The sequence below is a fragment of the Dunckerocampus dactyliophorus genome, chromosome 5 (genome assembly GCF_027744805.1).
Source record: "Dunckerocampus dactyliophorus isolate RoL2022-P2 chromosome 5, RoL_Ddac_1.1, whole genome shotgun sequence".
NCBI classification, from domain to species: Eukaryota; Metazoa; Chordata; class Actinopteri; order Syngnathiformes; family Syngnathidae; genus Dunckerocampus; species Dunckerocampus dactyliophorus.
The window spans coordinates 4,116,165-4,141,184 of NC_072823.1; the positions used below are offsets into that span (position 1 = coordinate 4,116,165).

The following is a 25,020-nucleotide window of genomic DNA, read 5'->3' on the forward strand; positions in this document are numbered from 1 at the left end:
GGAAAATGAAACACAATAAAGAATAACGAAGACTGATGGAACAAAGTCATCGACAATCGACTACAACAACGCTATAATAATGGCATAGATAGGGACACAAATTCATGTTTAATTTTAGCAACAACTGCTTTTACCACATGCAGGAATAGTACAGCAACAACATAGCATTTAACGATAACACGTTAATTATTCATCTCAAGAGCAGAAGCATGTATGCCATTTACAACAATGTCAAGGGATACACATCATATATATACTGGTCATTATTATATGATATTATAATTACGTATTACAAGTAAATTAGAATGTAACTGAATGTAAAAGAAACAAAAATGTAATGTAATTTAACTACAATTAGACAAAGCATAACACATACATCAGCACGGTAGCATAGTGACATGTCTAAGGTTTTCCTCCACAATTAATGGCTACACAACCTTGTGACTACTGGCTGAGGATGGCCTTGATATTATCCGTTTCTCAGTAGGACTCCACCACAGTGTCAGAAATGAGTAATGACACTTCTCAATATAGCATTGAAAGTAAAAACTGTAGAACAGACAAGGACGTGACTTTGCTTGCAACACTAACCCGAGACTCGGATGACGACTCCCTTTTCGCTCTCTCATGCTCACTTGCACACAACCACGCACACATGCAAACGCAGTATTAGTTTTACTGTTATTTATCGAGTGATTCAATGAATGGGTACAGTGGAAGGTCAAATAGCCTCAGCCTGAAAATGAACAAAATCATAATAATGATAAAAAATAGATACATTATCAATTAATTGATGTGAATTAATAATATATAAGAAAAAACAATATGGCAATGTTATGTAACATAAAATGTTACATACAGTATGTATATATATATATATATATATATATATATATATATATATATATATATATATATATATATATATATATATATATATATATATATGCAGTTCGAACCTTGCGCTGTACCTCAATCATTAATTAAGTCCTCAGTCATTAATTAAGTACTATCCATCCATCCATTTTCTATGCTGCTTACCCTAATTAGGGTTGCGGGGGTATGCTGGAGCCTATCCCAGCTGACAGGGTACACCCTGGACTGGTCGCCAGCCAATCGTAGGGCACGTATAAACAAACAACCATTCACACTCCCATTCATACCTATGGACAATTTAGAGTCTCCAGTTAACCTAACATGCATGTTTTTGGAATGTGGGAGTGAACCGGAGTACCCGGAGAAAACGCACACACGCACGAGGAAAACTTGCAAACTCCACACGGAGATGCCCAAGCGGAGATTCAAATCCAGGTCTTCCCGATCTCCTGACTGTGTGGCCAACATGCTAACTACTCAGCCACCGTGCGGCCCTAATTAAGTACTAAATGATTGTAAAAAAAAAAAAAAAGTACAAAAATATGTATACTTAAGCAAATTGTATGTATTCTTGGCCTAAATTAAGCCTTTTCAAGCATACAAATGAATGAAAATATCAATATAAGACATTCAGAAGACATTTTCATGAAACATTTACCATCCTATAAATAAAGCCACCGTGTTATCAATATTTTACACTTAAATTCACTGAAGAGTCTGTGCTTCTTCATTAGCGATGAAGGACCACGGTTGATTGAGTTTGCGTTTCATAAATTAAGATGCATGTATGCACATATTGAGTATGTAGTTTTGTAACTGAGTGTCGGGATGGTGTAAACTTTGACATTATCTTATCATATGGCCACTAAAACAGTGCCTTCTCACCTTGTTTATTCCTGCTGTATGCCACAGCTGAGACCTCAGCATGATGGCTGTGATGCACTCATCCCTGGCCACCACAACAGGTCGGAGTTCTTACAGCCTGTGCTTAAAAGACCATCATCTCACACTTTAACGGCTTCATGTCCAGTTTAAGACTGCTCTCGCTGACATTTAGAAGGTCATACCCCACTGGGTTTGGTAAGACTGGCCATTTCAGAGATCACTTTGTGTATCTCAACTGGTTCTGGTCTGGCTGTATTTATGATTACTGTTTCATTGTGTTTTCCTGACCTTTCTAAGGGGAGTCTGAGGTGAGGCGTTAGTGACGTGAGTGCTCGACGGACAGCGGCAGAAGCGTCGCCCTCGTGGTCTGGGTGTTGGCACTGTGCTGTAGACAAATGGCTTAGTGTTTGTCTGTTACCTGTTCGTTTTAAGCCGGGGGGGATAGTGTCAGACACGCTGACAGCCAACATCAGCAGGATCAACAGTCAACACACAAACACATATTTGTGTGCGCTCTGCACGGTATCACACAGCAAGGCTATAAAAGAGGAAGGACAAAAGAGGAAATCTGCATTGCAAATCAAACCATCAAAAACTGCCTGCATCACTTCATCTAATATCTTATAACGACACCCCAACGGATGTAATTTGGCTGGTTGCCTTAGGAAACTGCATGTCTTGGGATGGTTATGTATTTTTTCTTCTTTTGGCAACGCTGGGCAAGAACAAAAGGTACATCTCAAATCAATTAGCTTAGCTATTAATCAGTCATTCTACTATCACTCATCGTCCAACTCAGTAAGGGGGTTGCTTTAATACGACGCAACACATCTCCATACACCCCCATGAATGATACGACGTTGGCAAGTCGGTGTGGTATTTTCCATTTGAGCCATATAACTTTTCGTATTGTCACATTCCTGTTATATCAACCCTACATGCCCACTTTATGACCCATTTAACATTTCAAATATGCAGTACTCTTTGTATTCTCCTCCAAGTTCTGTCAGCACCGCAATGACCAAAGGTTTTATTATGTTGTGTTTGTTATGGAGCAAACAATGCCAGACATGGGCAAACCCTGGCCCACGGGTCATTTACGACCTGCTAAACTTTTGCCGATTATTTTATTACCTTTAATGTCAAAGCTGTAGCTGAAGATAGGATGTGCGATGCTATTTGAAACAAGGCTTTGAAACAAAGCAGAGTGGGTCGGGGTTTGTTTACAGATCAGTGCAAGGGACGGAGATCGTGCCGACTCTACAATTGGGCAAGGGGGGGCCCTAAATAAATTGCTTGCCCCCCCAATCAATATTTTAGAGGTGATAATTCCGCCAGAAACAGCGCAAGACTGATCCCCTCATCTGTAACCTCCGTGGCTGCTCTGCGCTGTTTTGCAGCGCTGCGTCATGGCACATTTGCATACTCAGGGGAGACTGCATGTAACAGACTGCCTGGAGCTGAGTCTTCAGGTCGGACCCCTAAGTTGGCCAGGTCTCGGCGCAGAAGCCTGACAATGTACAGTCCACTTCTTCAGGTTGAGGGCTGGACACACAGCTAACAACCCATGCCGTGAAGAAAGCATGCCCCACCATATGTACATGCCTAGAACCAGAACCAGCCCTGCCAGACATGCACGCATTCTATGACAAACTTTTGCAAAGTTCAGACATTTGGGTGTTTTTTACTGTCTGTTTTTCTTGTTTTTTTCACATTTTTTCCACGCAAAGGAGGTTATGTGGGAGATAAGGAGGGACGCTCACATACTTTTGATGTTCAATGTTTTATCTTTCATAGTCCGTACTGTACGTCCCAAATCCTTACTCCTGGTCTCGTATAAGGACTATGACATCCCATAGCGACTTACCCCCCGCTTGGTCTCCTAAGTCCAGTTCTGGTCGGATTTTGGCGATGAAGTACGTAGTTCCGCTTAGTTGCTTGGGCCATTGAAGTAAAGAGTTTGGCTTCTCAAAACAATATGCGTTCAAAAGAGTAGTACATTTGCATCACAAAAATGCCTCCTTAAAAAATACAGACCTCACAAAACGTTTGCCATTATATTTGTCTCCTGCCGTATCCCTGCGCACTGTCGCCTTTGCATTCATGTGTATGTGATGAACACATTCGCGGCAATGCCGCTCTTCTTCCGCGACGTATGCGTTCCACAGCGGAAGAAGACACTAGTGTCTTCATCACCGTGCGACAGCGCAGGGATACGGCGGGAGACAAATATAACGCCGAGCGTTTTGTGAGGTCTGACTTTTTTGAGGAGGCATTTTTGTGATGCAGATGTATTACTCTTTTGAACGCATATTGTTTTTAGAAGCCAAACTGTTTACTTAAACGTCCCCAGCAAGTAAGCGGAACTGCGTTCTTCATCACCAAAATCCGACCAGAACTGGACTTAGGAGACCAAGCGGGGGGTAAGTCGCTGTTAATGGACTACACTGCTGATGGGGATGTTATACAACTTCATGTCCAAAAATCCCAACTATCCCTTCAAAATCCCACCATGTTCACTTAGATCTGAAAAAATGATCAGACCAGATTTGTCACTTCCAATCGCTACACCAAATATGAGAGATTACTTGAGAGATGAATCATCCCTGAGCTATCACATTTGTTCCTTCTCTTCTCTACAGTGGTCAAACATTTCTCCCTTTCATAAAACTCAACAGTAGCCGATTAGGGAAGACACATTAACGTCACTAATTCCTCCACTGTCACCAAATGGAACAGACTAGATAGACTCAAGGAAATGCAGTGCTGTGCAAAAGTCTTATACCACCACTATTTTGTTGTTTTAATGACCTTTTTTCCACAACATTTTGACTCAGTAAAAAAACGCAAATAATAGGAACAATAATAATAACATCAAATGTTTTAATATGCACAAGATGAGTGTATTTCGTTATTGTAGTAAGTGACTAACAATTTTCATAAAATGACCGCATTCTCTGTCTATGTTATACGTATGACACAAAGTGGCAATAAAGTACATTATACACACTGGATGTAAACTTGTCATGTACGTGAGTATTTCTGGGGAGGGATTCCACATCTTCCATGGGATTGTTGAAGGCATCCGTAACTCCAAAAAATGAAACACTGATGTTCTAGAGAATAATATGGATGCTTCTCAGTTCCTTATTTGCAAGGTCCTCCCAAACTGAAAGTCGGAGAAGTAAAACAATGTTAGTCTACATAAGTTAAAAACTGACTTTTTAATTTCCTGTTTACAGTACATATATATGCCTCCCTGGAGTGCTTACCCTCAAGTGTGAAATTACACAAGCAAATAACAATAAAAAAAATTGTTTGTAAAATTGCTGCCCATTACGTGGGAGCTCCCTGGGCAAAGATCCGACATTGCAGTGGGATGCAAACAGCAGATAGGCGGCAATAGTGCATGGAATGCAAAAGCCCAACGAAAATGGCAATGTTTCTTCCACGGTGATGCGACAGCATCAAAGTCATTTTCACCGTGGACCACAGTTATGGTTACCCTCAGAGGACCACCATGCAGTCATCCAAGCTGACTTTAGGCAAGAGGCAGGGTACGCCCTAGACTGGTCGCCAGCGTGTCGCTTGGCACACATACAGAAGAGCAACCATTCACACTCACATTTATACCTATGGACAATTTAGACATGACATGACTGAATAATTGGTAATATAATTACATTATGTAGTATCATTGTAATTACAATAATGTTATTATTAATAAATAATAAGTAAGTATATGAATTATTAATTCATATAATTAATAATTCATTATATATAATTATATATATATATATATATATATATATATATATATATATATATATATATATATATATATATGTACTGTATATATATATAATTTTATATATAGAGAGAGATAGATAATTTAATTTTGCTTTTACTTAATATAATATAAATGTATTTTAATAAGTTCGACAAATTATATATAATTATTTTTTACAATAATATAAAACATATATTCATTAATAACAAATATAATATAACAATATTGAAAAGTTACAAATTTCCAAAAAATAACATTTACAATAATAATAATACAATTAAACTATGTATACATTTTAAAAATAATATTAAAATGAAATAATTTGACATGCATTATTTCCAGCCTTTTGCGGGCTGCATACAACGATATGGCGGGCCAAATCCGGCCCTAAGGCCTTGGGTTTGACACCTGTGCTGTAGCATAATGAAGCCTTCCGGTTCAAACTCCAAGTTTTCATTTGACTTTTAAGACTTTCCGGGATAATTCAGGTTGAATTATAAAATCAATTTTGGAGGCTTTACTGTATTTGGATAATAATTATTTCGAATGGGGGCAGGCATCTGCTTTTGAAATGAGTATGTGCGTGAATGTGAGTGTATAATCTCCTCCACGCTTGTGTCCAGGTGTGTGGACGGTTTCCAGACTTTCCTCTCTTGTTGGTTATCCTGCCTAAACATGGCAGCCCAGATTCCAGCTTCCTTTTCGTATGTCAGCGACAGACTTTATTCTCACCCACATCCAAGCAGAAGTGAGGGGAAACAACATCTCATGGTTCACAAACAAACAACAGGAGGAGGGCTGAAGATGAAATTAGTTGATGCAATTGTGTTTTGGAGAGCTACAATCTGTGATCAGCTACTCGTGCCTGAACATTGTTGTATCACTTTGTCAAAACCATCTGCAGGAATTACCGCTGGTCCATTAAATGGCTAATAGCTTGTGGTATGTGCCAAGGTGTGTTTCATTGCTGTTTTGGTGTCTACATTCGAACAGAATCGTGTTCATATTAGGACACATGTGATTGTGTCTGCGTGTTACTTTCTTTGTCTTTGACACGTTGGATAGAATCAAAGACGGACATAATAATACTTAAGTTGATGTGAAGTTAACTGACATTTCTGCAAGATGAAGAATGAATGATTTATTATGCGTTACAATCAGTATCCTTTATGCCAAGGGTGTCCGATCTTTGCCACATACTGAAAAATGAAAGGATGCAAGGACCACTTTGATATTTTGTAAGCGATATGCTAAAAACTCTAAAAAGCTTTGTGATATATGTAAAAAAAAAAAAGTCTTTGCTCTTTTTTCTCATTTTTGCTGTATTTTTCAAATATTTAGACTTTCTTCTTAAATAAGCTACGCAAATTTTCGTCTTGTAATATTATGACTTTATTCACATATTATAACTTTTTCCCCAGCCTAATTTTCCTAAAATTACAACTTTATTTATTTTTTTAACATTGCAAAAGTAATATAGATTTTCTTTAATATTTCAACTGTATGCTACTAAAATGACATTATTTTCCATCATAATATTACGAGTTCATTAAAATTGAAATTTTTTTTCTCATTAGACATTTTTTGAACTTTTTTTTCTTTTAATATTTTGACTTTATTCTCCGAAAATTACAGTTGTTTTATCCATTTCTCTTTCTCTATTTCAATTTCTTGTCATTTTTCTTCTGGTAATGCAGGTATAATGACTTTATTCCTATAATATTATAATTATTTTGCAAAACTTACAACTTGATTCTGTTTTGATTGTTTCTCATGATATTACGACATTAAAAGACTAACACCTTTTTTCTCTAATATTTCAACTTTGTGCTATTAAAATTACATTATTTTTCCTCATAATATTGCAACGTTATTTCTGCAAAATTTAGACTTTTTCTCGTTGGATTAGAATTTTTTTTTTCAATATTTTGGCTTCATTCTTGTAAGATCACTGCTTGCATTTGTGCTTTATTCTTCCCAACTATTGCTGCAATGCCCAGTGGAGATACTTACTTCTTTGCATTACTTTATTAAACTCGATATATTTCATTTCACGATCAATAGAGTGAGAAAAGAAACCCCTCTGACTGTTTCTTGTCAGCATTTCAAATATATTTTATTGACTGTTTATTGTGAGTGTGTGTGTATCGTCTTCAGTTGTTTAGAAAGACTATGCCAAATCATTTTTAACAAAATAGAGCAGGAATTGGATGGCTAAAATATTGTGCTTTATTTTCACTGTTTTTAGGAGATTCTGGGTCTGCCACACAGATCGAAAAGATCCCTGCTGGTTCCTCCTATGATTGTTACAGAGAACCAGCGAGCCCCATTTCCAAGGATCATTGGCAGGGTAAGAAAAACACGAAAAACCATCCAAACGCTAAACGCAATACCAATAGGCCTCATTCAGCCAAATTGTTCAAATCTAATTTTTGTTTAAAGTTTTCTTTTGCTGTTGTTTGTACGTGCATTGCACATCAACACAAAGATCCAATTCACACACACACACACAAATTGGATTCTACAGGCATATAAGCCTGGCACAGATGTTTGCGAGCGGGTGCTACACAGCGTGTTGCTTCCCTAAGCAGTTTACAGGTTCAGTGTCTTGCTCAAGGGCACCCTGACAGTGCTCAGGCAACCGACTGGCTGCTCTCCAACAATTAGCCTCAGTTTCCATAATTCTGGTTCACAGTAAGTCTCACCTTTGGTAACTCACTTCCTTGCATACTGAGTAACTGGCACCCTCACAATGTGGCAATTTTAGGAGTACAGTCGTCCCGAGGCACTTTGAGGTTCAAATATTGCTGCGTCACTCTATCATGAGTTTAAAAATAAATCAGGTAATAAATTATTGCTAGTTTTTGTTTGCCCGTGGTCTATTATTCGTCAAAAATATCCATATTTAAGCACATTTGATGTATTCTTGGCCTAAAATGAATAATTTTCAAGCATTAAAATGGCTAAGTGAACAAAAATACAAATACTGTATAAGGCATTCAGAAGACGCATTCAAGACGTGCTATGTAGTAATCTACAATGGTCATTATGTGTCAGTAATGTTACATTGATGAGACAATAGCCACCACAGGAAGTACAAAAAACAAGGTACTCTCCCAATGCTAACGTGTGAATCTATGTCTTACTTACGTTTTATTTCTTTTAATATGTCTACTATATTGGGCATTACGGGCCGCACGGTGGTCGAGTGGTTAACATGTTGGCCACACAGGCACAGTCTGGAGATCGGGAAGACCTGGGTTTGATTCTCTTTTGGGCATTTCTGTGTGGAGTTTGCATGTTTCCTCCCACATTCCAAAAACATGCATGTTAGGTTAATTGGACACTCTAAATTCTCCTTGGTTAAAAATGTGAGTGTGAATGGTTGTTTGTCCTGTGCTGGCGACCAGTTCAGGGTGTACCCCGCCTGTCGCCCGAAGTCAGGGGATAGGCTCCAGCATACCCCTGCGACCCTAATGAGGAGAAGCGGCATAGAAAATGGATGGACGGGTATTGGGTAATACGAGTGTTATTTCATGTCTGGAGTTCTTTAACAATGTAAAAAAAAAAAAAAACACTTTTAGGTTTTATGGTTTTTCAGATTTTAAGAGGATTTTGGACATTTTAAGGCCTTTAATTCAAATTATTGTATTTTAAGATTTTTTTAATGCTCCGAGGATACACTGTAATTTTAGATATGAGTCACTTGTTAGTGGAAGTTAGTGATAAAAAAATGCATATGCAAGATCTTGATGGGAAACTTTATTCCTTTTCTTGAATCAAGTTCTTATGAGTCACTCACTGAAGTGAATCAGGTACTCGATTCACTCGTCACAGAGCCCAAGAGCATAAACTCATACATGCTCAACAAGTTCCACCGCCTCGCCCGACTTGTCCTGCATTTAATCACTGCCTTGTCCTGACATGTTACCTGCTTTCCATTTTTAATAAACATTCAGACCTCACTACATATCTGTTCAAACATCGCTCCCTCACTCGATCTCGGTTTTTCAAACATGAATTCATTCATAAATGGTCGCTGTTTTGTGTAAAAAAAATTAAAAAAATAAAACGTACTGAAAGACATACTGTATGTAGTATGCTGGTCACTGGGTGTCAGCAAAGACACAAAACATTGATGAGACATGACATTGCATCACATTAGTTCTCCTCCGGCTCCGTGTGGAAGTGGTACATTTTTGGCTCCTTACTTTGTCCTTCTTCCCCATTCTTTCTTAAATGCATCATAAATAAATTGTAGGCTAACAAGTTAGCTCGCGATCTTGCTGATGGTTAAAGCCATAGCCGTCTACTGTGTCTCCCCTAGCCTGCGCATTAGCAATATGGTCTAAACAAATAATGATAGGAGTGTAAAGGTGACTACAGGGGTGTTATTTCACGTCTACACGGCTCTAATATTGGTTAAAAAACATACTTAAAGTCATAAACTGGTTTTCTATGCTCTAACTACACAAATATTCCAGTTATTAATATTGAATCTTACTTTGCGGAAATTCACTTGTCGTGGTCGGGTCTGAAGCCAATTTACCATGATAAACGAGGGACGACTCCAGCCAGCGGTAGCAGGGTTGAGTTAACGGAGACAAGTGCCCGTGAGTTCCGATTCAGTAAAATACTGGAACGACTCGCACATGTTTAATATGAGGCACTAAATCAGCATTGGACATTTAGACCTGCAGTGTGAATCCACCCCAAGAGTGTCTGAATTGGCCAATCATGCAGTTTTAGTATTAAACAACAAGACATTATTGTATTATTCACACTGTCATCACATTAGATAATTACTTTATTTCTTTAAATGTGGAAAGTCGTCATTGTTTCATATTTTAGACCCTCAGCAGACTTTTCATTTGTGTTGCCCAGCGACAAAATCAAAGATGTATTAGTGTGGGGACACTGAGAAATCCCCCAGTGCCCTTGGTGACTAACATGAAAGCTATCAGATAGTCAGCTCCAGTATATTTATGATAACGACAAGACTCCGGAGGGCGCAACAGCACTGGGCCTTGCACCTAATCACTGCAGTGCCTGTTTCAGTATGGTACCCCAAGCTACTGGAGTGTTCACAACCACTTTTGACAGTTATGTAATTCACAGAGGGTTGTCCAAAAGCAAGAATGAGAGTCAGCAGTTAAGTTTGGTCCATCGGGATGGACAAGCAGTATACAGTATTTGTCAGCTAATGAGTTCAGCCGTGCGATCGTCATGTGACTAGATAGTGAACACTGTATCAAACATTAATAACTTGAGCTCCACTGCAGTACCCTCATCCATTCCGCATTACCATTTTTCTTCCTTCCAATCCTCTCTCATTCATACCTCCATCCTTCCCTGCTTTACTTGACAGGATGGGCTAATGTGTGCAGTTACATCCAAGTAGAAGCTATATGTCTGTGACATGGTGAAACTGATTTTCCACACCAATAGCTTTCCATCTTCTTATGCAATCTGCCACTTCCATGAGGCAGCCATTCATTTTTCATGTTTCCTCCATCTCCATCATGATAGCAGTAAGGAGGAGGAGAGATGGGAGATAGCTAATACTGGCATTTGACATGTATGATTTGGTGTGTGCGTGTGTGCTGTGCATGCACATCTGGGTAGTGTCTATGTGCAGGTGTTGATGACCTAAAGGGGCGAGGGTGGTGTTCTGACAGCAGGTCTCAGGAGAAGGGTAAGAACCTTATTGTTTATGTCACACCTCCTGCTAGCTGCAAAATTGTTTTGATGGCGAGCTCGCTTTCCCTGCCTTCCCCCGGGGGTCCTGTAACCAACTCGCTACAACCCACCACACGAGCCAGATCTTCCAATAAACCTGCCCGTCATATCTGTCAGCTAACAAGATAAATGAAATCAGTCAAATCAGAAATGACTTGGACCCACATCAGTTTCACTCATTCTCGGGACCAAGCACCATGGTGCCACCTGACCTCTCTACCTCACTCGGCACATAATCACTGTCTCCACCAACACATTGTGAAAGTGCTCAGTCAGCAGACAAATGTTTTGGAGATACAGTGTAAAATAAATACAGTCGTCCCTCTCAATAACGCGGTTTGATTATCTCTCCCTCGCTATATGGTGTTATGGTGTTTTTATTTTTGAATTAATAAATAAATGATCGCTGTTTAGTGGTAGACTATGGTCTATTATTAGTCAAAACATATTGAATTACAAGTGATGTGTAGTATTCTGGTCACTAGGCAGCAGTAATGACACAAAACATTGAGATCTTACCCTACATTAAAGTACCTTAACACTGCATGAAGTCATGAAGTCAGCCATGGCATGGCTGACATGATGTGAGTGAAAAAAGGTTCTCCTTCCATTCCGTTTTTGGCTTCTTAAGTTTAGAAGAAATACATTTGGGGCTAACTGGTTAGCTTGCTAGCGAGCAGCCGTTTTGAGTCCCTGCAGCATAAGATTCGCTCAATGTGTTGTAAACAATGAATGATAGGTATGTAAAGGTGGCTATAGGTGTGTTATTTCATGTCTACAGGTCTCTAATAATGTTAGAAAAACATAATTACCAAGTCATTAACAGGCTTTCTATGATCTAAAAACAAAACATATTAACATTGAATTCGGGCTGCACGGTAGTCTAGTGGTTAGCATGTTAGCCAACACAGTAACAGTCTGGCCAACACAGTAACAGATCGGGAAGACCTGGGTTCGATTCTCTCTTGGGCATTTCTGTGTGGAGTTTGCATGTGCTAGTGTTAGCATCTGGTACCATATACTGTAGATGGCTGCAACAACAACAACAGCAGAAAACTCCCGGGATAGATGGTGTGTTCTACATTTAACTACCGAGATCTCTACATCCGGTGAGCAGTTTCTTTTAATAATGGCAGTGTGCACCAGCTGTTTTTAATATAGACACACAGTCCACCGCCATGGGTCTTACCGGAGGCACTGGTCTTGTCGCCGTGGTGGCCAGTGCGGGCTGCAAAATGGCTTAATGGACCTTAATGTGGGTCGAAGACCTCCCTGTGTCTTGATGGACAGCCAATCGGAGCCTTCGGCTCACCGCAGGTGTGATTTTCTTTGGGTCTACCACTTGACTTTTTTGTTCCATAATGCTCAGGATCTTTCAAAAAACTTAGAATGACTGATTTACTGCACCCAACCTCAGCAGCAATGGCACGCTGTGAGAGGCCTTACTTATGCAACTCGACAATCCGACCATGTTCAAAAAGAGAAAGCTTCCTAGCTTTAGCCATCAGAAGGGCATGACAGTGTGAATGCCTGACAGAAAATGAACATTTTTAGCAGATTTTGGCTTTTATAGCCTGTGGTCTTAAACTTTTGATCAGCTGATAAACAGACTATTTCAGTTTAATTGTTGTTTTCAATCAATTACTTTTTCAAAGTGCTTTTTGTCTCACTCTCCCTTCTTGTTTTTGCATATTGTAATGCAAATTCTAGCAATTTTTCAACTGGTCTTAAGATTTTGATCAGGAGTGTATATGAGATGTAATCGGGAAAAGTCCCTGGAGTACGATCAGAATCACAATCAAACAGTGTCTTCCACAAGAGCTATCAGCCGCTAAAACTGTGTGTGCCGCCATTGTGAAGTTAAATAAAAATGAAATAAAACAATATAAACCGCTGAAGTTAACACATCAAAAACAGTAAGAAAACTTTTCTGAGCAATACGTTTTGAAAACTGAACCAGCTGAGGTCCAGTCAAGTTGGGTTGTAGTAACACAGTTGGGTGAGACCTCCACCAAAATCGGACGTTTGCTTTCCTTTTCGTTGTCGAACATCCTGCTGATTTTGGTTGTCATTCATGTCCTGCATGGTAGCTTGTATTTCGGGTCATTAGACACAGTTTGCAACACCTCCATGAACCCCTCGTCTTCCACAATGTTTATTGGCCTGCAGTTCATCGCTATCCACTTGGCAGGAAAATTCATCAGCCTGTCGATTGCAGACTTTCTCATATGTGGGGTGTTCTCTTTGAGTTTACTTTGTCGAAGTGCTTCGCTATGGTTTGCTAAATTGCTAAGGTCTTCACTGCTATCATTAGCTGCGGCTGCACTAGCGACTGGGTGCTTTGCATTGACGTGGTAGGCTAAACTTGGGCTGCTTTGGTGGTAAGCAAACTCCTTATCACAAAGAAGACATATAGGGGCGACCCGATACAACTTTTTCACTTCTGATCGTCCGATAACAATATCGATCCGATATCAGCACAGACCACACATGCTTTTATTACTTGTTTAGTAGCGTGGAATAATGAGAAAACGTTTGCTCCTCTCATATTACTCAGAGAATAATAGTCAGCAACAGCAGGTATGAGAAAAACTGACCCATTTACTTTTTAATGCATCCGGTGTGTAGTTTTATTGACAATAGGCATGATGTAGCGAGGCTTGAGGTGCTCATTGAAGCGTTTAAACCCGACATTACTCACCACCGACAGGGGCTGGCTCCTTTCTGCTACAGCCAATGACTTTTAGGCGTCCCGTGGGAGCTTCTCACTCTTTCCAAATGTGTCAAACAGCGGTGGATGTTTCAGGAAGCCGTCGTGTTGTGAAAATCCTTCAAATGCGCAATGAGGTTGAGTCCTCAATTCTGTGCCACCAAGGGAAACTTGTGTATGACAGGTTTAATTTTCTGGACTTTAACAAAAGACACAGCTAGCACACGCTGTTGTTGTGATCACATGGGTTCTGCACGCTGAACAAGGGGGCTTGTTTTTTTTATCCGATACCAAAATATCAATAGTGCCGTTGGGGCGTTTTTGAAATGCACATTTTTATTCATTGGACCAACAACTCTCCCATGCTCCTCCATTTTCCTTCTCTCTGCTCCTCACTTTGCCCTCCAAGCTACAAGTAGTTGTAGTAAGAACTTACATGCACATGTCCATCTAATCATGCAATGCCAAATCCAAATCAAAAATCAAATATATGAAATAGCAACAGGCTGTGTAAACCTTAGGGTGCAGCTCTCAAATCAACTTGTCAAAGAAAATGTGTTGTTGAGAGTGATGTAATAGTTTGGTTGCAGGCTCAGATACAGTATTACGGAGAAGAAATGCATCGTGTTCCTCTGTTGCATTGTTTCAGCACTGTGGTTGCTCTCGCTGTCAGCCTGTCTTCTTTCTCCGCACCGTCTGTCTCCCTGCTGTCCGTCAGCTTCTACATGTTTGCTTTGTTTCATTTTTCTCTCCCCACATGCACTTTTTGTGTTGTTTATGCTCTCACCAAATCTGCCATTCAACACGCAGGCTTTATCTGAGCTTCCAAGCGCAGAGCAAGCAAGTTTGTGTTGGGGAATATTACAGCCTTAAAAAGCAAGCAGCCTCTGGCTTTATCATTTTGAATAAATTATTTACTTAATTGTCTTGGGAAGACAAAAAAAACAAAACAAACAAACCCTTCCTCCCCTCTCTTATTTGTTGTCGACAATTAGTCATGTTTATTTGCGGCAGATGCAAATTCCAAATCCTACCTGGACCGCAGGACAAATGCAGCAGGTGTGATATCCAAGATGATGATTGGAGCCGAAAAAATTGAATTTGTTAAGTGATTTCCGCACTGTGGCCATGCAGTCAGGAGATTGAGGGCTCGAATCTCTTTTTGGGCATCCCTGTGTGGAGTTTGCATGTTCCTTTCTTGCATGCGTGGATTCCAACATCCAACTGGAGACTCTAAATTGTGCATGTGTGTGAATGTGTGCCCTGTGATTGGCTGACGAGCAGTCCAGGGTGTACCCTGCCTTTTGTCCAAAGTTAGCTGGGATAGGCTCCAGCTTACCAGTCCCCCCAAATGAGGATAGTATAGAAAATGGATGGATGGAAATACTTTTGTTTAAAGTTTGTTTCTTGCTGCTTGGAGAAATAAAAGCGTGCTATCATCCACACATGGCATCTGACAGTGGAGATAAACAGTATATACAGTACCTAATTCTTTGTTCCTTCAGGGAAAAGGTCAACTAACGCAGTGCTCAAAATAATCCTTTTCTGTGGTTATATGACAGGTGAAAAATAGGCTGCATTGAATTATATGAAACCTGTGACCTTTTTACACGAGGCTTATTTTGCTAAGCAACAGCCACGAAATCTTGATGACTTTCTGCAGGGCCTCTCTTGATCGAGCCCCATCTCCCAGGCTCGTTGTGATGGGAAGAAAGCACCGATGATGAGTAATTAGCAACTCATTCATAACACTGCCATCGTTCCATTGAGAACCCTGTGGCCATGTTCCAATTTGTGCACTTCCACACTTAAACTTCAACTTCATACTGGTTTCTTAGTTCCTGAGTGTGCAAATATTGGCGATGTAGTGCTGTGCCAAATCACTTACTGCCGTGGCGTACTTACCAGAAATGATGAATGCAATATTTATCCACTCCTCCTTTTCTTCTTCTCTCCTTTTTAATTGTGAATTGCAACCACTCGAGTTAGTCCCATCCCTTCCGCTACATACAAGATGACGATGATTGAGGTTGGTTAGGCTCCATCACGACACACTCACTATTTCTGGCGTGCTGATTGCTGCATCCAGGTACTGGCGGCGTACTACATTTTGCCGTACTTCTCAGTGTGAAGGCACTTGTGCATTCAAAATGCTAAGTGTAAGTGTGGAATCGTGCAGTTTGGAACACAGCCTAAAGTGTGCCTAGGGACAAAAGCCAACATGGCATGGGTATAAAAATATTCAGACTCATAAAAGCCTGTGTACGCACGCCTGCACACGATCTCCCTGTGATAAGTTGCACTCCACCTGAAAGGTGCTCTGCAAGATTCACCTCACATCCACGCCCACTTTCAACCATCAAAAGCCAATACACCTTATGAATGGAAAAAGCATTTCAATGAGACTGCTGATTAATGACACTTTGGCAACACGTCACTGCTTCAGTGAATGTAGTGACTCATAGACAACAGTGGTAGAAGTGAAAACATCTGAGCTGGAAGGATCAAAAATAAATACAAATACTTTCATTTCACTGACAAAGCAAGTTTCATGATAAAACCACATTAAGAACACAGTTAGACACTTTATTCATCCCCAAGAGTAATTCTTATTTGATTTCATTCAAATTTCATTCACAGTTGATTGATGACATGACAAGTCGGGGGTCGTATTCTACGCTAACCAGAAAATGTATGCAAACCGAGGCAACACTAATATGGTAACTGAAACACACACTAACCAGGACATTATACTAACCGAGTTTCTACTGTATCTGTTCAACCTAAATCTCAACTGACACCCTTAGAGTAGATCATGGTTTGGAATAAAATCATCTTTTTCCAAGAAGACAACAATTGTGTACCAAGATGTACGTTTGATATAAATTACCCAAGCTGTTCCATATGGATTGGTGATTATTCTGAAACTCACTTTTTCTCTCCAAAAGACACACACCCACACAAACACGTGATAGCTTTATCCCAGGAGAACTTTCTTGACCAGAGTTTTTTCATTCACAGCTGCCTGCATAATCTTGGTCGGTGAAAACAAAACACCACTGAGGGTTACAACTGTACACAAACACACACACACACATACACACACACACACTGTTGTGAGGCTCATTCTTCATGTGCATCAAACATCCTGTAATTTTCATGTCATATCACAAGCCCCATTGCCTTTCATGTGTGCTTAACTATGAATTTTACCTGATAAGGTTTGGGTTGCTGGTGAGGGTGTGGTGCTCTTTCCCATCATTATATTAAAGACAGACTCAGTACAGGCAAAGCCACTAGTTGCATGTTTCGTAAGGTAGACACCCTAGTGATGCACCACCACCATCACTAAGGTGTCGCGCAATCACACTCATCTTTTCCTGACACTTCACTTATCCTACCGCTGAAGTTTCGCTCTACAACACTTTCCATCTCATTTGACACCAGCATGCTTTTATTGTGGTGTGTCATCCCTGCTGTTTGAGGTTGAGCCATCTGTGAATGCAAGTGTTTTGTCCCTTTTTTTCGTTTTCTGCCTTTTACCCAGCTTGCAGATGCCGAACACCGTGACTGCTGACATTGCCATTTTTTGAAAGTGATTTTCCATTTAACCAATTGCAAATTTGTTACATTAATTTGTATTATGTTTGCATGGTACAAACATATTGATTAGTGTCCGGTTAGTAAACGCTCGTCATAACATGTTCACCACGGCACCTGCTTGGTTAACTAATGAATGTAATTGATATTTAATGAATTGCTCTGCTTATGCTGTGCTGAATAAACAGACCCCATATCCCAGTATTTTTTATTTCCACTTCTGTGATTGTAATCACACGTTTCCTCTTTAGTTTCCTTCTGTGGTTTCATCACACGAAAGCTGAAGACAAAGCCCAACAACACTTGCGGAGTTAGTCCGTTAAATGCTCAGTGAGCACAAGACTCACACAATTTGCAGACATCTCAAATGAATAACTATTTTTTTCTCATCTTTTTTCCAGAAAATGCTGGTTTTAAGGTTCCATCGATATCTTTATGTCCAATTTGAATCCATGTATTGCACTCACAGTCTAACATTCCTTTTCTCCCTTTCCTTAAATCTGCATTTCCCTCTTCCTGGCCTATCTGTGGATGCTGCTGGCGGGCAATGTTAGTCTCACGTGAGTACATCCTAACACAAGAGTCTCAACTTTAATCTTAGGAATCACTCAGACTTTGCTAAGTTTACAGTTGTTTGTGCTGGGACTTGCCTCCAGGTGATTTCAACAGAGAAGTCCTGGGACCATATCTTCCGACTGACAGGCCCTGGTGCTGACCAGGATCCGAAAGGTCTCTTCACCATTGACATAGACACAGGAGATGTGTCAGTTACCCGCTCACTGGACCGGGAGGCTATTGATTCCTACCAGGTCAGTAGTTTGCTTCATGTCTGATGCACGGTTGTACATTCAACTCAGGTACTGCACAATGCAGACCTGCCAACATGTATGCATTTTTTGTACTTCATTTTGAGACTTGAATACGCTTCATTGTTCTCCTGGTAGTCATTTTGTTGCATTTTGCCAGTTTCAGTTTGACGCAAACTGAAACTGGCAAACTCCCTCTGCAAACCCCCTGCATAGCTTGGATAGCACTTCCAGAAACATCTAACCTCATGTAGTTTAAACATCTAACCTCATGAAGTTTAAAGGCTTTGATTGGTCAGCTTGTAGCACATTATTTTTTGTGTATGGCTCACCTTCGCAAATGCCTTCTCCTCCAATTTCGGATAGCTCAATTTGAGCTACACATTGATGGATTCCAGCTGCAATAACACTCCCCTTCTCTATTTAATTACCATCATTCGCTAGCGGCGAGGGAGGCTAACAAGCTAAATAGTTGCCAGACACTCAACTCTGACAAAGAGCTATAAAAGCAGGGGTGTCCAAACTGCGACCCTGAGGCCATTTACGGTGCGTGCCTTTTTTTTGTTGTTGTTATTGGTCCGCGGCACATTGTAATTGTACATGAAAACCACAAGAAAAACGTCAAAAATAGGAAAAAGAGCAAAAATTCATATTGTAACAAGACAAACAACAGTGTGTCATACCAATGCACAGAGTGAACTCTTTTCCTGCCTGTTTGGAGGCGAGAGACGAGGAAAACACACACGCATGCACGTCAGTGTAAGGAGACCCGCAAAATTATCCGGTTCATTTTCATTTATCGTGTGATTCATTTACAATGACTTGTAATGATTATTAATCGTAATAAGATCTCGCAATACCGCTGATGGATAGTCAGAATTAATAAGACAAAGCTTTGTCTTTTTATATATACTGTATATATATATATATATATATATATACACTCAACAAAAATATAAACACAACACTTTTTTTATCACACAGCACAATGCCACAGATGTTGCAAGATTTGAGGGAGTGTGCAATTGGCATGCTGACTGTCAACCAGAGCTGTTGCTCGTGTACTGAATGTTCATTTCTCTACCATAAGCCGTCTCCAAAGGCGTTTCAGAAAAAGAAAATTTGGCAGTACATCCATCACCTCATGTTGCAGCAGGATAATGCACTGCCCCATGTTGCAGGGATCTGTACACAATTCTTGGAATATATATATATTTTTTAAAATCTTTTTTAGCCTTTTTTACAAAATAAAATAAAATAGATAACGATATCAAAGTGGGGAGGAGTGTGTGCGGGAGTACTAATAATATTTATTCAAGGTTAGAAGGTCCGACAATGGAAAGAATCTAGCTTTCATGCTCATCCCTGTTTTTGGTGCCCATTTTGTTGCCTGCTTCATGAAAACCTTTTACTTTAGACAGGAAGAGAGGAAATGCATCTTTTATTTTATTTTATTTTTTTAAGTGACACACTTGATCTGTCGCCATAATCTTACGTTCCTACGTACAGTTTGATACAAGCTGTTTTGGTAAGGCTCACATTGTAAATGGTCAAAACATGTGACATAAAAGCAGATAAAACAGAAACAAAGTGTGCACAGCAGTGATACAAACACATACTTGACAGCTTTCAATTGTCTCACTTCACTGCAATCGTTGCCTTTTGTATTAAAATCAGCCCTTGGATATTGAAACGATCAAATAGTAAGTGCAGGATGAGACACCAGGTTCAAATTAAATTAGGACATTTGTGGGTGCTGTTACCCTAGCCATCAGCAACAGCTCTCCTGTGGTTGCATTCTACCTGCTATTTCAAACCAAGTTGGACATAAGTGTTGCACTATACATAAATGCTATCAAATTAGATGAAAGCACGTGGAATTTATTTAAAATGGCTAATTACCGATTATAATCTCTTAATGTTGTCAAGATGTTATCAATGTTTAATGTGCAGAATTTATAGGAATTCATAACAGCAATTAACAGTACACGTATTTTGCATGAAAAATGCTTTTCCTGAAAATTAAATGTGTTCAATCTGATATGACGCATTTAATAGCTTTATAAATGGCGCTTGTGTGAAAACCACTTTCGACTCACACTTCCTCAGCTTGTGATTTCCTTGTTGCCCTCCTCATTTATTTTCCAAGCCAGGCCTGCATGTCACTTTATTCTCTCCCCTTATCACAGAGAGACAGTGTGTCTGTGACCAAATCATGACTTAGAAGATGGTTCCCCTATCAGCTCTGCCCCCAAATGTATCCCAGTTAAAGTGTCGAATGGGGCTTGCAGACTGACCCAGTCACATACAGTTGGGGACTTGCACTGCCTGTCGGGGCTTTTGGTCTGGAACAAATAATCATTAATCTATTAAACTTTGTACATTGTGAAAATAAATGTAATTTACAATAGGGGTTAATTCTGAGTGCAACTGTATGGACATATGGTGTATATTAAGTATAAAGTATAAAAACACAAATGTAAAAAAGTCTTTTGGCGTGCCAAAACTGATAAAATAGCATCATGAGGTGACCGACAAATGCTGTTTTATGGCACAGATACACAAGTCCCCAACTAAAAAACACAATTGGTTCCAGACGACCGTTCTTAAGTCGAAAAAAAAATAATATTACCAATTATATAGGTACTACATTCAAGATTCAAGATTCAAGACTTTTATTGTCATAAGCACAGTAAAACAGGTGGTTATACTATGCAATGAAATTCTTAATCTGTTCATCCTCCCAAAAAAGAAAACACAAGAAAAATAAAAAGAACATAAGACAATTTGCGTACCCTGACCGGGAATCAAACCCTAGGTGTGACAGTGAGAGCGCCAAACCCTATAAGCACTATACCACCAGGGATCCACATTTCCATCCACATGTACGTGTACATATATACAGTACATACAAAGAACATTAAAAGAGGTAGTGTTCTGTGGGTGGTGTAGAATTAAGCAGGCCTATTAACTCTTCATAAACTTTAATCACACTCTGTCCGGGTTAAAATGCTAAAATGTAGCTTTCTATTCCAGGCGTCTGTTGGTCCCTTTAGCAGTGTCATAGTGCCCTCTGCTGGTCAAGCATGTAGAAGTATAATTACGAATTTATAAGGCAAAACAGATGAAAATATAGACCAGTCGGCTTGTGTCTGTATTTCTGAGTGTTTGCACGTCGGATGTTCGTTAGTAGGGGGATTAGTGTACATTTCTTAACTAGCCACACATCTTGTCCAAGTCGATATAGGGCTATGGCTTAAGACTTAAAGAAAAACAGCACTTTTTTTTGGAATTTTGCCCATCATCCACTATCCCTAATTGAAACAAAAAAAACACATCTTTCCCTTTTCTATGCGTTCTAGATGGCCGTCTCATGCGCGCAGTTTTTCACTGACTATGCACACAAAATGGATTCACCTATAGAGCCCTCTAAAGGAAACATCCAAATAACTCCAACAACGCCCCATTTTACATACCATGATGTGCATATTAACAAACTGCAGCGGCATCGTTATTGTAGGCGCTAACACAGAAGAACTACTTTTGTGGTGTATTGACACGGCTAGATTGACTGTGTACAGCGGTGATATCAAGCACTATGTGCTCCATGTATCAGAATCAATATCATAGTGACGGACAGTTGTCTAGTCCAGCTGGCCTGGGGTGTCTTTTCCAGTTGATTATGGGTAAAACGAAAAATGTTTGTACCTTTTTAGGGTTTGTTAGCGCTAACAATTCTTCACTGCCTGTGAGTCTCTTGGAGTAGTGTCCTCCTCGCCGGATACGCAAAGTCTTTTCATCAATGGTAACACCGTGTGCAGCAGAGACACTTGATTTCTATCAGCATGGCTTGGCAAGCTACACATTTACAACAGCAAGTCAGCGGTCCTGACTGTCGGCAGTCCAGACTGTCTCTGCCCCCCGATGTTTCGCCCTCTCGTCTTGCCCGCTCAGTTGCTAAAAGCTGTAGCTTATCTTCCGTATATTCAGGTTCAAAAAGACAAGTTTCTGGACCCTCACTTGTCCCAAAGTACTCGGCGGCGACTCTCCCAAAATCTGTCATGATTAGTGATAGCAAACAGAACGCGCTCTCTGTGATGTTATTGTTGACGGATGTAGCAGTAGTTGATATGCGCTCTGTGAAAATCAATGCGTCCAGGAAAGAATTTCTGGCAATGCTTATTATGACCAAAATATTGTAAGTATTTCTTGTTATCCTAAATGTGCCTGTTTCTACATGGTTCCGGCATGTGCTGTATAATAAATGGTGTTGGAGGTTTTTGGAGGTCTTTTTAGAGGGCTTTATAGGTAATAGGTGAAGCCCAATTACGTCCATTCTTTGTGAAAAACCGGCAGCACGAGGCGGCCATCGAGAAAGCACATAAAAAGGAAAGACGTGTGTGCTTGTCTCACATAGAGATTGTGGATGATGGGCAAAATTCCCCCGAAAAGTGCAGTTTTCCTTTAATGCTGTGCATTTATGCATATTCAGGCTGTCGAGTGTTTTTGCAAATACAGTATAGTCATTAGTCATTCAGCTGAGCCAAAAACAAAACAAGGCTTTATTTAAACAGTCTAATAGTCAAATGAAGATTGGTCGCCATTGTTAAAGAAATGCCCCATGAGATCCAAACAATTAGTGTTGCCACTTGCTGAAGAAAAGCCTGTGTTAGTAAATGTGATAAAATGTCTGCAAGCGTCTGGGACTTGCAAATCGTAAAACGTAGAAAAGAAACTGTTGCATATAGTGTACGTGTCTATTTCAGTCTATTTCATTGGTTTATTTGACAGGGGTAGTGTACATTAGTTAGCATTGCTGCAAATGCACCAGAATGGGCTGTTTTTCATCCGCTGTCCCTGGACAATAGTGTAGTGTTAGTCAAAGCAAAAATGAAAATGTACCATAAGTGCTCCAAATGTATTTACAAATTAGCAATTTGAAATAAGTTTTTATTTTTATTTCTGGGGGTGTACAGAAGATTCTTATGTGACGTCAAGTTGGAGTCTAGGGCTATGTTCATGCTGCAGGTCAATTCCCATTTTTTGCTCGCTTATATGTTTTCAAATGCGACACAAGCCTAAACCTTAATCCGATATGATGCTCCTGCAGTCTGAACGCTCCCATATATCTGACCTATATGTGATCGAAAGACATGTTTTGTCGTGCGAGAGTTGGGGAAAAGTACTCATAGATGTAGGGGAAAGCTTCCCCGTTATCCCAAAATTATTTTATAAATATGTGTCAGTGAAGCAACTTACGTCAATGACCCACGACTCCTGGCTCCGACTCCTCGCCCACGCGCTCCTTGGAACAGATGTCGCCATGAACTGCCATAGCCTTTTTAATCTCCTACGCTAAATGATTTTGCAGTTTAAATAAATGTTAAAATGTTGACTCCGGTTAGCTATAGTGACTACCTGCACCTGCCTGTGCTTATTATTAAAGACTTGTACCTGCACTTCGCCTCTGTCTCTGCATCTTGGCGTCACGAGCATGCGCCGCTGTGAGAGTTAATCTGTTCCAGAAGGCCCGACTCTAACCAAAACGTACTCTAACCGAATCAATCGTTCCTATAAGAGATATGTTTTTATACTTTTATATTTGTAGTTTTCCATGCAGAAAATACTTTGAAATGCGTAGAAATGACCAATGAAAGGGATAAATGAACATTTATTGTCACTTTTATTTTGACTGTGATTATTGACAAAGACAGCGATGTAGCAGCGAAATCCACTCGAACACCAACTTTGTGTTTTGTTAAGAGTTATTTGTTGAATTCAGTGGTGTTTCTCACCTTCTTTATCCAAATGTTGCAGCTTATTTTGCAGCTGTGATCAATAAGAAAAGCAAAGTCTTGTTAGTTGAAAAAGAGCTACAGCGTGAACCGCTGATGACATCATAGACGGGCCATGGAGCTGGTACCACGTATTAGTACTATTACTCAAAGGCTGCTAACAAGGATGTTTTGCGATAAAAATACATTAAGAACACTGTTGGACGCACACAGTGTATTAATAACATGACAAGACGCGTTCCATATTGTGCAAAATGTATGCAGAACAAGGCAACATTTTTGACGTTAACGGAAAAACATGCTAACCGGGACGTACGCAAACCGAGGTCTCACTGTATTAAAAATGTCAGACTCTGAAGGACTTTCACCAGACTGTTTATTACATGACTGGAACTAAAAATCAATCGAATTGACCTTTGACATGGCTAAATTAGGTTAGCAGGGTTGCAAATGTATGTTTTTTTTTAGTTTTCTCAAGCTTCAAGTGTCAACAAATATTTGGTGCCACAGCTTGGTGTTTCTGAAGTGTCCTCCTCCCTTGTGAGCAGATCTATGAGGCACGCTACCATGGCTCGCTTATGGTGTGCCTGTCAAATGGCACCAGGCAGTGAGAGGATGCACTCACCAAAATCACGTGGCTCTCGTTGCTGAAATCCCAACCCTTTTAACTGTCCTATGAATTTGTGATGTGAAGTAGACTGACTTAGAAAAACGTTCAATTAATTAAGAACAACATTGTACCTGTAGTTGCAGAGGTTTTCCCGCAAGGATTACAGAATCAGACGACTGTTTGTATAGAAATTGACTGTTGTTCCTCAG

General features: G+C 39.9%; 1 protein-coding gene across 1 annotated transcript in view; it reads left to right on the plus strand.

The window, feature by feature from the left end:
- Positions 1–25,020, plus strand: part of cdh13 (cadherin 13, H-cadherin (heart)) — a 337,156-nt gene that overhangs the window by 142,487 nt on the left and 169,649 nt on the right. Inside the window, exons 4-6 of the mRNA XM_054775680.1 lie at positions 7,800–7,901; positions 18,155–18,160; positions 18,257–18,409. Coding sequence (XP_054631655.1) covers positions 7,800–7,901; positions 18,155–18,160; positions 18,257–18,409 — 261 coding nt within the window. The remainder of the gene's footprint in view (positions 1–7,799; positions 7,902–18,154; positions 18,161–18,256; positions 18,410–25,020) is intronic.